The sequence below is a fragment of the Ranitomeya imitator genome, chromosome 5 (assembly GCF_032444005.1).
Source record: "Ranitomeya imitator isolate aRanImi1 chromosome 5, aRanImi1.pri, whole genome shotgun sequence".
NCBI lineage: Eukaryota > Metazoa > Chordata > Amphibia > Anura > Dendrobatidae > Ranitomeya > Ranitomeya imitator.
In genome coordinates this window covers 280,769,784-280,786,877 of record NC_091286.1, presented here as the reverse complement: position 1 = coordinate 280,786,877, position 17,094 = coordinate 280,769,784, and the positions used below count along the sequence as shown (strand labels likewise).

Below are 17,094 nucleotides of genomic sequence, written 5' to 3'. Positions count from 1 at the left end.
GGGCAAGTGACTGTATGGATGATCTTATGGGGCCATAATGTTTGTGCAGCATTATATGGGGCAAGTGTCTCTATGGAGCATCTTATGGGGCCATAACGTTTGTGCAGCACTATATAGGGCAAATATCTCTATGGAGCATCTTATGGGGCCCTTATTACCCTTTATGCAGGATTATATGGGGCATATTTTAATATGGAGCATCTAATGGGGCCCATCAAACTTTATGGAGCTCCTGATTCAATATGGATATTCAAAAAACACTTAACCTACTGATGTCTCAATTAATTTTACTTTTATTGGTATCTATTTTTACTTTTGAAATTTACCGGTAGCTGCTGCATTTTCCACCCTAGGCTTGTACTCGAGTCATTAAGTTTTCCCAGTTTTTTGTGGCAAAATTAGGGGGGTCGGCTTATACTCGGGTCGGCTTATACTCGAGTATATACGGTAATAAGGGAATAGTCATGCAGCCTGTTGAAAGAGCTATTGAGATAATTGTCCAATTACTTTTGGTCCCCTTATAAAGAGGCAGCTATGTAATAAAGAGCTGTAATTCCTAAACCTTTACTCCAATTAGGATGTGAATACCCTCAAATTAAGGGCTCAATCACACTAGTGTATAACACGGCTGAGTGCTATCCGATGTTTTATCTGATAGCACCCAGCCAAATGTTATACTGTGGGGCAGTGCAAATTTGCGATTTTTTTCTCATGCCGATTTGGCATGAGAAAACAATCGCATGTCATATGAGTGCAGTCTAATATACATGCAGAGTCAATGGAAAAGATAAAGAAATTAAGTTCTCCATCTTCTCCGCACCTGTGCTGTGATTCTCTAATGCAAGACAATCAGATCATAGTAAGGCTATGTGCCCACGTTGCGGATTTCTGTGCAGATTTTTCCGCTCAGTTTTTGAAATTTACCGTGGATTTCCAGCATTTTTTGTGCGGATTTCACCTGCGTTTTAACACCTGCTGATTCCTATTGAGGAGCAGGTGTAAAACGCTGCGGAATCCACACAAAGAATTGACATGCTGCGGAAAATAAACCGCTGCGTTTCCGCGTGGAATTTTCCGCAGCAGGTGCACTGTGGATTTTGTTTTCCATACGTTTACATGGTACTGTAAACCAGATGGAAAACTGCTGCAAATCCGCAACGTGTGCTCATACCCTAAGATGACACTTGGCTCAGACTCAGCCAAAACTCAGAGTTTGAGCCGATCCTCCTTATTATAATCAAACTGATTCTCTTGTATGAGAGAATATACGGCAGTGTGAGTGTACCCTAAAGCTGAGAGTCTGCACTATAAGCCCATATTGAATTATATAGCTATCTTTAATATGTTTTGGTATATCGCTAAAATGTCAAAGCTTGTATCACTATCGGAATATTTCTGGACCTAACTATATATACAAAATAAGGCTTGCAATATTATTCAGCACCCCAACAGACTAAAGAAAAATCTTTTGAGGTTCATGGATTTTGCATGGGGTGTAGCTTAGAAGAGCTTACTTTTTCTTCATATCTTTTGATCTGCCTCCATATGTAAAAGCTCATACTTAGCTGTACGGGTAATGGGTTTTTAAAGCAGGCAAAATCAACAAAGTTTTCAAGGAGTTTTTGCAACACTTTTTTCCTGTAGCTTCTTTGTACACGTCTTTCAAGCGCTTCCTGTAGCGGTTTGCAAACATTTAACCATTTTTCTATTGGTATTTGCTTAAGCGGTTTTGGGGTCTCTTTTGAGAACTTTTTTAGCTTGCTTTGCGGCAATTTGCAGGTGATTTTTTTTTAAAAGTCCATTAAGCAGTGAATAAAAAGACACCCAGGCATCCACTGAGCATTTATTTTTTTGCCTTCCGATTGGCTTTTATTGTAGAGTATGGCGCGGCTGAAAACGCCTGAAGAATGATTTTCTCATTTCTTTTAACCACTTGGTGTTTTTGGAAACCTGTAGCAGTTAGTAGACTCACAGAATCCTAAACATATCAACAAATGCTTTTTTACACAGCAATAAATAAAACGTTTTCTGTGTCTGTTTTCAGGCAGTTGTCCACCTGAAAAAAACATTGTGTGAACGTAACCTTACACTCACTTTTAGGCCTCGCTCAGATATAATTTATTCATGCATGTTCTTAACAGATAGAACACAAACCCATTAAATTATTGATATATTTGGTTTGCTATTTCCAATTCAAGTCTATAGGTCCATAATAAAAACCACACAGCACATAGATGCCATCCATGTGATTGTTCATGTCTAATGGGTAGAAAATGTTTGAATTTTTTTTTTTTTTTGCAAGAAAAATGGATGCCACACTACATGGTTTTAGTGTTACGGCTAATCAATGTCCTTTGTATGTTAGGTGGCTAAAATCTCTATATGGTCATGTGAGGGGCATAAAGGTACAGAGCTGATTACTCTTTCGTTATAACAGTCTTCTGTGTAGCCGTTCACCTGTCACATGATCAGTATTATCCACCATGGCTGGACATATCATTGGTGCAACCTATGCAGCCGTACCGGTTCCCAAGAGGTAAAGGGGCCATTTTCACCTCCAAAGCATTGGACTTTTGTACTGCAAAGGGCCCATATATTGTTTTTGAACTGGGGCCCTTTTTGGTCTGTGTACACCGGTGTTATCCACTAACCAATGTCTGTTCCTGTTGAATAACAGAATTATTACCAAAGTTATTTTTGAAATTTGTAAGATGTTTCACCATTGAAAGGATATTATTTGCTGAAACCTTACTACAAATGTAATTCTTGTTCTACAACATGGACAATAGATGCTGATTTCTAGAGATTGTAAATTCTCCATATTTGAATTCCTCATCCTAATTTCTATCCACCTGATAATTTGTCCCTCCCAATGTTTTGTTTACTGAAGGGGTTATCTTTTGTTAGGTGCTAATTGCTGGTGGCCAGTATGCGCCAACCCCCATGCAAATAAGCACATTAGTCTATGGATTCTATGCATTCAGGGAAACCCCATTTAAGGCCATCAGACAGATTTTCGTCAGTGTGTGGTCATTTTGCCATCAGTGTTTTTCTCATACCCCACTGTTGTGAATTCTGCTCTTGGGTTCCCTCCAGTGGTTGTAGGTGGGAATGCAGTTGTCTCTGACTCACAGTCCTGGCCAGGTGTATCGGATGATTACAATTCTGACTGGGATATTTAGGTGTGCAGGATCCTTTAGCCCTTGCCAGTTGTCAATGTTCCTTGTGAAGTGTTGGATCACTTTCTGGCTTCTCCTGCTTGCTGCCAAATTCAGCAAAGATAAGTGTTTGGTTTTTGTATCTGTGGCACACTGCTGTGTACTTGTTTCAGTTTTATTCCTGCTCTGATTGTAGGATTCACTGGAGTTGCAGATTTACCTCCTACATCTTTTAGTTAGATGTAGGAAGTTTTTTGTATATTCTGCTGTGGATGTTTTGAAGGGTTTTAATACTGACCGCACAGAACTCTGTCCTATCCTGTCCTATCTAGCTAGAGTGGCCTCCTGTGCTAAATCCTGTTTTTCTGCCTGTGTATGTTTTTTCCTCTCCGACTCACCGCCAATATTTGTGGGGGGCTGTCTATCCTTTGGGGATTTTCTCTGAGGCAAGATAGTATTCCAATTTCCATCTTTAGGGGTATTTAGTCCTCCGGCTGTGACGAGGTGTCTAGGTGTGTTAGGTACACTCCACGGCTACTTCTAGTTGCGGTGTTAAGTTCAGGATTGCGGTCAGTATAGTGGCCACCTTCTCCAGTGAAAGTTCTCATGCAGCTCCAAGGTCACCGGATCATAACACCCCACCCAAATACATTTGGGACTCAGATGAAGATTGGACAGCTCTCTGTCATTTTTATGTGGACCCTGTGGTCTACAAAAGAACAAAGAACATGGTCTACAAAAGAACACGTGATTAGCACCATAGGCTTGTTTCTCAACAGATAAAGCTATCAGAAAACACTTGAGATAGTGGAGTAGATAGTGCAATTTTATTCTCAATGTGTTTCGAATTGTATCTGGTTCATCAGGAGTATTTTTCACATAGTACTCCTGATGAAGAAATGGGTATAATGCGAAATGTGTTGAGAGTAAAACCACAACTCCTCCACTATCTCAAGTGTTTTTGACATCTTTATCTGTTAAGGCACCATCAGCGCAGAATATCCGCTTCTCCATATCTCTTATTTTCTAAATCGAACCTGCCAACCTGTGGAGCAGCTGGACCTTCTATTTCTGAGCCCTTCTAAGTGTTGTGGTTCCTCACAACGCCACCAGGTGAGCAGTTTCTGCATAGCTAAACGGCTGTTATCTGGATAATAACCTATTTGCACTTCTTTGTCCCTCTAGTGTTTATGCAGACTTGTGATATTATTTGAGAAAGATGGAAAACCTTTGCAGCAAGTTTAATACGAGCGGACATCTACAGTAGTGTACAGTAGCAGCAAAGTGGATGGGATTTAAGCAATTCTAATCCGCATGGGGCAGAATAATATCTGCATATCTATTGCTGATGTTAAATAATGTCAATTTTTTCTGTGGATCGGTCATGGATTTGATGCAGATTTTCTCCCCTGAGTTTAATGAGGAAGCCAGGATTTGCAACAAACTGTAATTGTGGTGGATTTGCAGAAAGAAACTGAAGTCCTGAAAAATATTTTTTCACAAAGCTTAAAATAAAAATGATTAGACATTATTGTGAAACTAGCGTTTCTAGGAATATTCGTTCACAATAATCGTGTGCTGTGATTGCACCTTTAGTCTCGATTCATCACCATGGATTTCCCTGCAGATTCTTGCTATACTGCTGGAGCAGCAAATCTGTTATCAATTCCATCCCAAGGTGGTAAACAAGTCAGTTATCTTAAACGAGCTTGGAGCCAGCCAAACACGATGTTCCTCAGGGCTTTCATCTAATGTCGAAATCCCATTTAAAATGCCTGAAGGAGAAATAGAGAATTCAGAATTTCACCTGACGTTTTCTATGTCTTGACTGTCACTTTTTTCTTTTTCTTCTAACTTGGTAATAAATCATGTATGGCATGTCATAAAAAAAATAAAGGATACATCTGTGAATTCTAGCAAGGCAAACAACAATCAAAAGCAATGTGTGTTAGTTTTTTCATAGTTGATTGACAGGTCTAAAGATTGATATATAGACAAGCTATTGCATAATGTGTTTGTCTTGTCTCATCCTTTGCAGAAAATCAATGATGCAAAGCAGACCCAACGTGAATGTTATGAGAAAGAGCTGATTAACCTGCGCATCAAATTTGAGGAGGAGACTGTACAGCTAAAAGAGGCACATGCAAAGGCGTTCGAGGAGATGTCATGGAAACATCAAGCAGTGCTCGAGGCTACACAAACCTCTACAAATAAGGAGAAGAAGAAGCTACAGATGGTGAGTCACAGTCAATGTAGACACATCACGTAATTGAATGCTGCTATTTCGAAGCTTGAAGAGCAATGTTTATCTTACAGACTTTCATGAAAATGTTCATTTTTAGACAACAATGTACAGTTAACATGTTGTTCTACCTAAAACGTTGAGAAACCACATTACTTAGTTATTGTGACTGGTCCTGAGTTGCAACCTGCGTTATATCCTAAAGCTGCTTTCACAAATTTGCACCCTTCAGAGCTGAAATCTCTCATTGCTGACTCACTATCTGTACTGAGCTTGTTCTGGTCTCTAACCATTAATTAATGCATAGACAGTTTGTAAAAATAAAATGGACATTTGGGCACTGTCATTAATCAGTTTTCCATCCTACATCAGTCTATTACATCATGGGAGCTACAACACCAATTTAGGAAAAGTTGGGATGCTGTGTAAAATGTAAAGCAAATAAGAATGCAATCATTTAGACATCTCATAGCCATATTTTATATACTTAGAATACAAATCATAGATTGAAAGTTAGATATTTTTCCATTTCAGTTGAAAAAAAAACTAATTTAGAAATTAATGGCAACAGCACATTTCAAAAATGTTGGGACAGAACCATGTCTACCATTGTGTAGGATCCCCTTTTCCATTTACAGTTTGTAAACATCAGGGAAGTGAGGAGACCAATTTCTGGAATTGTGGGAGAGGAATGTTGTTTCATTCTTGTCTTATGTACGATTCTAGCTACTGTATATACTCGTGTATAAACCGAGTTTTTCAGCACATTTTTTTGTGATGAAAATGCCCCCCTTAGCTTACACACGAGTCAATTGTTCCAGATGGCCAGCGAGGGAGGGTGAGCGGTGGAGCAGCGGGTCACAGAGGCAGGGGACGGCGGCTGTGGTGAACGCCTGTGCCGCTGCTGTAATAGCGCACATTGCCAGCTGCAGCCGCCGGCATCCAGCACACATCCTACTCACCTAACTGCGTGCCTTCGCTGGCTCTGCATCTCGTTCATTCCGGCACCAGCAGCTCTTCCAGCCGAGCGATCACTTGGCCCCGCTCATTAAGGTAATGAATATGCACACCTCTCCACTCCCAGAGGCGTGGAGTGCATATTTATTACTGTAGTGGGCGGGGCATTGTGATCTCTCGGCTGGAAGAGCTACTGGCGCAGGAACGAACAAGACGTAGAGCCAGCGAGGTAGGTGAGTAGGATGATTTTTTTAATATGAATCATGCATACAAGGATAAGTGATAAAGAGCCACACATACAAGGATAGGGGATAAGTAGCCATGCAAATAATGACAGGGGCAGCGACGCGGGAACCATGCATACCAGGACAGTGACGGGGGTGTCATGCATACATTGATAGGGATGGGGGAGCCATGCATACAATGACAGGGACGGAGGAGCCATGCCTACAATGACAGGGATGGGGGAGCCATGCCTACAATGACAGGGACTGGGGAGCCATGCCTACAATGACAGGGACGGGGGAGCCATGCATACAATGACAGGGGCTGGGGAGCCATGCATACAGTGACAGGGACTGGGGAGCCATGCATACAATGACAGGGACTGGGGAGCCATGCATACAATGACAGGGACAGGGGAGCCATGCTTACCAGGATAGGGATGAGGGGAACAATGTGTACCCGGCTTATACTTGAGTCAATAAGTTTTCCCAGTTTTTCGTGACAAAATTAGATGCCTCGGCTTATACTCGAGTATATACGGTACTCAGTAGTCTTGGGTCATTTTTTTATAGGTCTGTACTGCAGGCTTCCAATTCATCACCCAAACTTTTTTATGCAGCCATGGTGTTGTTATAGATGCAGTATGTGGTTTAGTATTGTCTTGCTAGAATTTGCAAATCATTTCATTAAATAGACATTGTCTGCATGGGAGCATATGTTGTTCTAAACTCTTTATACACTGCTCAAAAAAATAAAGGGAATACTTAAACAACAATATAACTCCAAGTAAATCAAAGTTCTGTGAAATCAAACTGTCCACTTAGGAAGCAACACTGTTTGACAATCAATTTCACATGCTGTTGTGCAAATTGAATAGACAACAGACGGAAATTATTGGCAATTATCAAGACACACTCAATAAAGGAGTGGTTCTGCAGGTGGGGACCACAGACCTCATCTCAATACCAATGTTTTCTATCTGATGTGTTGGTCACTTTTGAATGTTGGTTGTGCTTTCACACTCGTGGTAGCATGAGACGGACTCTACAACCCACACAAGTGGCTCAGGTAGTGCAGCTCATCCAGGATGGCACATCAATGCGAGCTGTGGCAAGAAGGTTTGCTGTGTCTGTCAGCGTAGTGTCCAGAGGCTGGAGGTGCTTCCAGGAGACAAGGCCAGTACACCAGGAGATGTGGAGGGGGCCTTAGGAGGGCAACAACCAAGCAGCAGGACCGCTACCTCAGCCTTTGTGCAAGGAGGAGCACTGCCAGAGCACTGCAAAATGACCTCCAGCAGGCCACAAATGTGCATGTGTCTGCACAAACGTTTAGAAACCGACTCCATGAGGATGGTCTGACGTCCACAGATGGGGGTTGTGCTCACAGCCCAACACCGTCCAGGACGCTTGGTATTTGCCACAGAACACCAGGATTGGCTAATTTGACACTGGCACCCTGTGCTCTTCCCAGATGAAAGCAGGTTCACACTGAGCACATGTGACAGACGTGACAGAGTCTGGAGACACCGTGGAGAGTGATCTGCTGCCTGCAACATCCTTCAGCATTACCGGTTTGGCAATGGGTCAGTAATGGTGTCGGGTGGCATTTCTTTGGAGGGCCGCTGTTACGTCGGCAAATGCTCACCTGTCCGTCGCCTGCCTCCAGCGCGCCTCCGACGGGGTCCCTCGCCGCTTCTCGCCTGTCTTCTCATTCTCACGGCACGTCAGCTCTTCGCGCATGCGCAGTCGTGCTGTTCTCGCCACTAAGCCCTCTGGAAGGTCGTGACCCGCTGGCTCCACCCCATCATGGCAGCGCCCATCGGATATTTATTCTCGGCATCTGCACAGGTAAGACACCTGGTTATCTTTCGCGGTTACGCTAGCCTTACTGCTGGCGTACCCTCCTTGGTCCCTGGATCCCATTCTCTGCTCGCTCTGCCCTGTGCCTTCGTCGTACCTGCCCTGTGCCTCAGCCATACCTGCCCTGTACCCCAGCCTTACCTGCCCTGTGCCTCAGCCGTACCTGCCCTGTGCCTCAGCCGTACATGCCTTGTGCCTCAGCCATACCTGCCCTGTGCCCCAGCCATACCTGCCCTGTGCCTCAGCCATACTTGCCCTGTACGTCAGCCGTACCGTCCAGTGTCTCACCCGTGCCTACTGTGTCTCTCCTGTACCTGCCCTGTGTCTCTGTCGTATCAGTTCAGTTTCTCCGCCATACCTGCCCAGTGTCCACTCATGCCTTCCAGTTCCGTTTACCCCTGCTTGTATTACCTCTTTCTTTCCTCTCTTCCAGCATTGTGCCACCGCACCGTCTCTGGTCCTCCTGGTCCCATCTACTACCCATATGCCATAAGAGCCCGTTTGTCCTCTGTTCTCATCCACCGTCTTCATACCCCAGTCTCTTCTCTCTCTTTATTTATCCTTAGTCGCCCCTTTGGCTCCAGCTGTTGTGGTTCCATCCCCCTTGGGCTTGTCCCTAATGCTCCCTGTACAGGGGGTGGTCCCATCAGGTCCGCTCGCCCTTGGGGGCTCTGGAACTATAACCCAGAGGGTCCACTTTCGTTTTTTTCCTTCGAGTCCTGATAGTAGCACAGCTCTCCATGTGCTCGCCAAAGGTAGCCTGACTGCCATTAGGTACCGAGATGAGATCCTCAGACCTCTTGTGAGACCATATTCTGGTGCGGTTGACCCTGGGTTCCTCCTAATGCAAGACAATGCCAGACCTCATGTGGCTGGAGTGTGTCAGCAGCTCCTGCAGGATGAAGGCATTGAAGCTATGGACTGGCTCGCCCGTTCCCCAGACCTGAATCTGATTGAACACATCTGGAACATCATGTCTCATACCATCCACCAACGTCACGTTGCACCACAGACTTTCCAGGAGTTGGCGGATGCTTTAGTCCAGGTCTGGGAGCAGATCCCTCAGGAGACCATCCGCCGCCTCATCAGGAGCATGCCAGGGAGGTCATACAGGCACTTGGTGGCCACACACACTACTGAGCATCATTTCCTTGTCTTGAGGCATTTCCACTGAAGTTGGATCAGCCTGTAATTTGATTTTCCACTTTGATTTTGAGTATCATTCCAAATTCAGACCTCCATGGTATATTAATTTTGATTTACAGTGATCATTTTTATGTTTTATTCTTCTCAACGCATTCCACTATGCATTGAATAAAGATTTGCAACTGGAATATTTAATTCAGTGATATCTATGATGTGGGATTTTAGTGTTCCCTTTATTTTTTTGAGCAGTGTATAATGATCAGCATTGATACTGCCTTTCCAGATGTGTAAGCTGCCCATGCCATAGTCACTAATGCAATCCCATACCATCAGAGATGGAAGCTTTACAACTGTGCGCTGATAACAAGCTGGTTGGTCCTCTTGAGCCTGCAGTACACAGCATTTGTGATTTTTTTTTAAATTTGTCTCAGTCCATTTTAAATTACCTTATGCCCAGGTAAAACGGTGTTTCTGGGTTGTGTTAATGTATGGCTTCTTTTTTGCATGATAGACCTTAAACTTGCATTTGTGGAAGTATTCATGAGCCCATGCAGTTACAGTGATTTTAATGTAGATATTCTGACTCCATATCTAGGCTGCAAGTGTAGGGCACTTGAGATACCATTTTTAGGCTATTTCCTTAAACCAGTGCTCACATGTAATATCAGATTGTGTGAACTTGACTGTAGGAGGCACATGTGAAGATTCCAGAAGAAGGTTTATTTTCCAGCTGAATTCTTATAGATAGATAATCACACATACAGCAGGAAAAAATTACTTTTCTGACCAGAGCTGTAAACACATGGGCTTCTAAGATGGCTGATAGACATAATGGGGAAAAATGGAGGGGTTACTGATATCAGAGCTACATTAGTGAGAGACAGGGAGAGGAAGGACAAATGTCTAAAGAGGGCAAACCTTACTGCATAGGAATGAAATAGCATAATATAACAACACAACAATTATAGAATACTGTATATATGATTCACAAATTATGAGACATGACAGTATATCCCAAGCTTATTGACCATCGGCTTTGACTTTGTGCACATTGATTTCTCCAGAATATTGAATTTTTTTATGATATTATATACTGTACATCATGGTATATTCAAAGTGTTTGCAATTTTATGTTGAGGACATTTTTCTCAAATTGTTCCACAATGTTTAGACACAATCTAGAATACAAACAATGAATAGATACCCTGTAGTAAGTAAATATGTAGTAACTCATGTAAAAAACATAGGGTAATCAGCTAACACTATTTTGATCAAAAGAGTGTAAAAGCTATCTCACTGCAACAGGGTATGCTCAGTTATGGTGGCCCCTAACTTTAGTGACTCCTCTCATTATGTGCTTGCATTTTTGTTTTCTTTACATTTTACACAGGGCCTAAACTTTTTTTTGGAATTGGAGATTTTTGGAATATGCGTAATACTAATGTTACGGCACTGTAGCAGGATATCCTGGGACTAGGGTCTCCTTCTCTACCCCTAAAGCTATAGAGGCCATTTGCCTTGTTGAGCTCCTAAATCAGCCCTTATCTTATCCCCTCACCCACCCAGGGAAGTGAAGAGTTGTAGTGTATAAGAATGCACGAACCAGACTAACAAGGATAGACGTACAGGAATAAATGAAAATACCAATCATACAACTATGCACTCACAAACAGCAAAGGGGAACACCAGGAAGTTAAGGAAGGAAAAGCGAAATAGGAAAGGATGAGGATTTGCACACAAATCACCAAGCAACAGTCTTCTCAATAACACTCCAAATGCTGTTATGATCTGGTGGCCTAGGAGCAGCATGAGACGTACTCTGGAGAAGGTGGTACCTGTACTGACCGCAGACCCTGAACTTAGCACCGCAACTAGAAGTAGCCGTGGGATGTACCGAACACTCCCTAGACACCTCGACACAGCCTAAGGACTAACTTCCCCTAAAGATAGAAACGGGAAAACTATCTTGCCTCAGAGAAAATCCCCAAAGGATAGACAGCCCCCCACAAATATTGACTGTGAGAGGAGAGGGAAATGACATACGCAGACTGAAAACAGAATTTAACAAAGGAGGCCTTTCTAGCTAAAAAGAAAGAATAGGACAGAGTACTATGCGGTCAGTATTAAAACACTAGAAAATATCCACCACAGAAAATACAAATCTCCACATCTGACTAAAGACATGGAGGGTATATCTGCATCTCCAGAGATACAGCTTGGCTGCAAAAAATCCTTACACAGACAAGCTGGACAAGACAAAACATGAAATTGCACTGAACTATAAGGCCCACAGCATGTGGACAGCAAAAACAAAGCCAGAACTTATCTTTGTTGAAAAGAACAGCAAAACAGGAGAGACCAGGTAGGGATGTGAATCCTTCAAAAACAATGGACAACTGGCACTGACTAAAGGATCAAGCAAGACTAAATAGCCCAGTCCAAATTGCAATAAGTGGACACACCTGATAAATGCTGCGATCCAAAGACAGCAGCACTACCACTCATAACCACCGGAGAGAGCCCAAGAGCAGAATTCACAACAAAATGCCTCCTCAAACAACCAACACCTCAAACTCCAGAACCAGGCAGTATGAACCAAACACTGGCAATCCCTGATATATAGCAGAGGGTGTAGCCAACACTAATCAGCTGAGACCATCAAAGCAGGAAAGCTCTAGTAGCTCTCAACTGAACAGATTAACCCCTGCAGTGCCAGCAGAAATCTGCACTTTTTAATATGATGGTAAAGTGCTTCTAGTTAGTGCTAGAATATGTGAAATCAGACACCATGGTCTTCTGGCCCTTCTTTGTCACGGTAAACCTGTAACAACTAAGGTGTGCTGATGGTGTGGGCAGAAGAGCTGTGCTCATGCTATCATTTGGTGCAATCCTGTTTTTAACGGGTTTATGGTCAGGATTACTGATTAAAAAAGAAATTCTCGCTATTTAACCTATTAGATGTCATTGTCAAACTGACTGAGCTATCTAAGTGGTCACCATATTGGTGCCCCATGACGCAACAATTAGGTGACAATAACAATAGGTTGCTAAGGCCTAATTTTGACTCTGAATAGTAAAAAGAAGGTTGCTGAGCCTGACACCAGACACTGAATAGTAAAAAAGATCTTTAGCAAGCACCAGATACTATATGATAAAAAAGAAGGTTGGCAAGCCTAACACCAAACAACATATAGTAAAAAGAAGGTTGTCAAGCCTAACAGCAGACACTATATAGTAAAAAGAAGATTGGCGAGCTTGACAGCAGACACTGAATTGTAAAAAGAAGGTTGACGAGCCTGATACCACTCACTGTATAATAAGAAAAGAAGTCTGGCGAACCTGACACCACACACTGTATAATAAAATGAAGGCTGGCAAGCCTGACACCACACACTGTATAGTAAAAAGAAGGTTGGCAAGCCTGACACCAGACTCTAAAAAAGAAGGTTCGCTGGCCTGACACCAGACACTTACTAGTAAAAAGAAGGTTAGCAGGCCTGACACCAGACACTGGAAAGTAAAATGAAGGTTTGCAAGTCTGATACCACACACTGTATAGTAAGAAAAGAAGGTTGGCAAATCTGACACCACACACTGTATAGTAAAAAGAAGGTTGGCAGGCCTGACACCACACACTGTATAGTAAAAAGAAGGTTGGCGAGCTTGACACCAGACACTTAATAGTAAAAAGAAGGTTAGCAGGCCTGACACCAGACACTGGATAGTAAAAAGAAGGTGGGCAGGCCTGACACCAGACACTGGATAGTAAAAAGAAGGTGGGCAGGCCTGACACCAGACACTGTATAGTAAAATGAAAGTTTGCAAGCCTGATACTAAACACTGTATAGTAAGAAAAGAAGGTTGACGAACCTGACACCACACACTGGAAAGCAAAATGAAGGTTTATGAACCTGATACCACACACTGTACAGTAAGAAAGGAAAATAGGTGATCTCGACACCAGCAATTGAATATTAAACTCATGTTGTGAGGTGCATTCACTAAGCCTCAGGTCCGGGTGGGCACCCGGGTACTGAGTTGCTACAGGCAAGTCCACAGTAGAAATCAAGGGATGCAGAGGAATCACAAGTGCAGCTCAATATGGCCAGAGTCCAACAACAGCATAGTAGTCCATCAATCCTAAAGGTGGTTGGCAGAGGTACAGGGTCACAAAAATTTATCCAGGTGAATGTAATAGTAGACGAAGGTGGAGCACACCAAAAAACTGATTAAAAAGTCTTAATAATAAAACACCGGTGTGTGCCTTAGTAAGTGGAGATTAAGTCATAGATCCACTTCAGGTAAATTGCAAAATCCAACATGGAGCAGAACAGAGAGCAGCAGATCAAGGGGAAGGAAGTGGAGCCTGGGATTCCTGGGTCAGGTGCATGACATTGAATCGTGAATAGCAAAAAGGCGGTTGGCTAGTCTGACACCTGACATTGTATAGGAAAAAAGAAGGTTCGTTAGCCTGTCATTAAACATTGCATGGTAAAAAAGAAGGTTAATGTGCCCTAACATCAGGCACAATATAGTAATACAATCACAAGCCTTCTGTGTTACAGGAGCTTGGCAAGACTGTTAGGAAACTGTCTGAAAGCAAGTCTGTAGAATTCATTTGGATACCTATGTGATTGATTAATATGTTTTTCATGGAAAATAATTCCAAAATGCTAATATGTTGTATCTAACCTGCAGCCATCTAAAAATCAATCCCTACTGACAGCACGTTGAGAACTTATCAGCTTGTTGACCTTTCAGTTAAGTCAGCAATCAATCACTTTTACTGTTGATCAGCATTCAACATAAGGTCACATGCAGACTGTCAGATGTCAGCATTGACAGAACTCTGTTAAATGCTATATTTATGTAGGGTTGGCTAGGAAGGAATGGCTAGAAAATCATACATATGGATCCATTAAAACAATGTTGAAATCTAATTGAATTACAGTATAGCCTGTTTTACAAAAGAATCTTGTCAGTGGAAAAAAATATTTATTATCTCATGCTGGAAAAAAAACATAGCAAAACATAAAGAATGGAAAATTGATTATTTATCTTTTTTTCTATCCAGGAACTTCAACAGCAATTTGAAAAGGAGAAACTGTGTTTGGAAGAGGATAAAAGTCAACTGAGGCAACAACTTGAAAGCCTAAAGGAAGAGCTGACAAACAAGCTGACATCCGCCAATCAGGAGGTAAATCGGACACACAATTACTCAGAAGCCAAAAGTAGGATCACATAGTATAAGGTGTGTGGCCACACAGTGAGCTTGCTCTCCACTGGCGAATCACTGGCCACACGATTTGTGGCCATACCCCAAAGGACAAATATTACTATTCCTTTTTTTTGGATCCACTCCTGGTTTTATCTACACCTGCATCAAAAATCTGAACAAAACCTGACTGTGTGGCCTTAATTTTGGCTAATCCTCATATGTTTTTAATAATGTTATAACATGACTATTATTGCAAACACATAGAGCATTGTGATTGAACATTTTCTTTATCTGTATGTCCTACCTTTTACGTTACCACTTTGTTCTCTAGACTTTCTATCTTGTAGGTTTAATAAGATAACCGCTCTTTATAATTTATGTGATTAAATTACTCCTAAAATTGTCTTTTGAAATGTTTGTTCACAAAACCTAAACATATACCGTAAATACATGCCATTTAAGAAATGTTTAGTAATCAAGGTATGGGCTGCAGCAATGATTGACTAAGCTAAAAATCAAGTTTTTATGTTAGAGATGTACAGTAGGGTGCCAAGGAAATGCATAGTAAAAATTAAGTAGCAAGTTTTTGAAGGTCTTGCCTCCTAATTTTGTTCCTTTTTGGTCATAGATATTTTAGATTTTTTTTTTTAAGATTAGTTATCACTTACTAGTTGCTCAATGGCACATCATGTTGCAGTTTTACATGATTGTTTAGTATTTATAGTCATGCATATCCCGCTTTATGTATGTATGGTATGTTATGCCATTTACCGATCAGATTAATTATATTTACGCGAAAAACTGAACTGACTGCTACACTGCTACTAAGTACTGATACATGTACAATGTACATAATTGTGTAAGAGATGATGACAAACTGAGTGGTTATTGTGTGCACACTATTGTGGAAAATGAAATGGAATAATTCACATGCCTTGAGCAAGTGGTAAATCTAAATTTAATGTCAACATATTTTACATGGTGAATTCTTATGCTAAAAGGAACAAATTTGAGGGGTAAGACTTACCAATTTGCAAATTTCATTTTTCCTTGGCACCCTAATGTACAGGATTTGAAAAACACGACTGTCTTCTTTGTTTAACGGCACAACAACTGTACACAGGTTGTGTCTTGTATTGCTTCTCAACTGCATTGAAATCAATAGGTCAGTGCTGTAACACCAAACACGACAGGTGTGGCATTGTTTTTCTATGATTCTATGATTTAAAATTCTGAACAACCCCTTTAAACATGTATTTTTCAGGTCATTATATACATCAAAAGAGAAGCTCGCTTCCTCCCCATACCACCATAATGGTCACATAGCATGCCTGCAACACTCAAAAGAAGTCTTTGAGTTATCTCTGGACATCAGTTTTTATCTTTATGTGGCTGTCATAAATCATGCTTTAGAACTGCTGTTCAGAGAAAATAGAATAAAAAAAATCTACAATCATAATAGAAAAACAGATTAGAAGTAAACATGTCAGCATCTGTCTTGAATTATTACAATATCAGTGGTACATTCCCTTGAAACCCAAGTAACTAGTTGAAATTGCATTGCAAACATTATATGCATTGATGACCCAGTGTACTGTAGCTGTTCATTTTTAAGTCTGCAGGAGGGATAGCGTGATAAATGATTTTGCAATTTAATATTAAATAGTGTCCCAATCTGCCGAAATCAGCAGGTTCTGCAAATTGAAATGTGTGTGGAGACCTTTGGGCTACAGTTTAGCATTTTAGCTTCAACTTACCATCATTAGAAATAATGTAAATGTGACATTTTAGTATGTCCTATACTATAGCATGAAACAAATTAAAAATCTACTGACTTTGCTATTCGTGAAGGAATAAAACATTTTACCAATACACAATAATTTGGAACAAATAAAATCTTGTGTGATCTTTGAATATACAGTAGCAGGTTATATGATTATTTAAAGGGTGTCTGTCACCCCACATTACACTTCAAACTAATCACATAGCTTTGTAGGGGATGAAGCAACAATAAAAATCATTCTTTTAGTTTTCTAGTCTGTTCCTTTGTTGGTCCCTGAAAGAACGTTATTGTAATATCTAAATGAGGGTGGACAATGCACCCTTGGCGTGGCTAAACTTTTCAGTGCACGGTTCCACCTGCTTATTTAGATTATGGCCTTTCCTTCTGTGTGTATAGACAGCGCTGGCATGCCCAAAGTCAGTTCTCTCTGAAGACAAACTTCCATTATGTGAGCACTCTACCTGTATAGGAGCGTAAAGGTAAATAACTCTCTATTCTGTACTGTC

General features: G+C 41.5%; 1 protein-coding gene across 4 annotated transcripts in view; it reads left to right on the top strand.

The window, feature by feature from the left end:
* Window positions 1-17,094, top strand: part of FAM184A (family with sequence similarity 184 member A) — a 348,725-nt gene that overhangs the window by 220,464 nt on the left and 111,167 nt on the right. For all 4 annotated transcript variants that reach the window (XM_069726215.1, XM_069726217.1, XM_069726216.1 and 1 more), the window contains 2 exons: window positions 5,197-5,394; window positions 14,662-14,784. In XM_069726215.1, coding sequence (XP_069582316.1) covers window positions 5,197-5,394; window positions 14,662-14,784 — 321 coding nt within the window. The remainder of the gene's footprint in view (window positions 1-5,196; window positions 5,395-14,661; window positions 14,785-17,094) is intronic.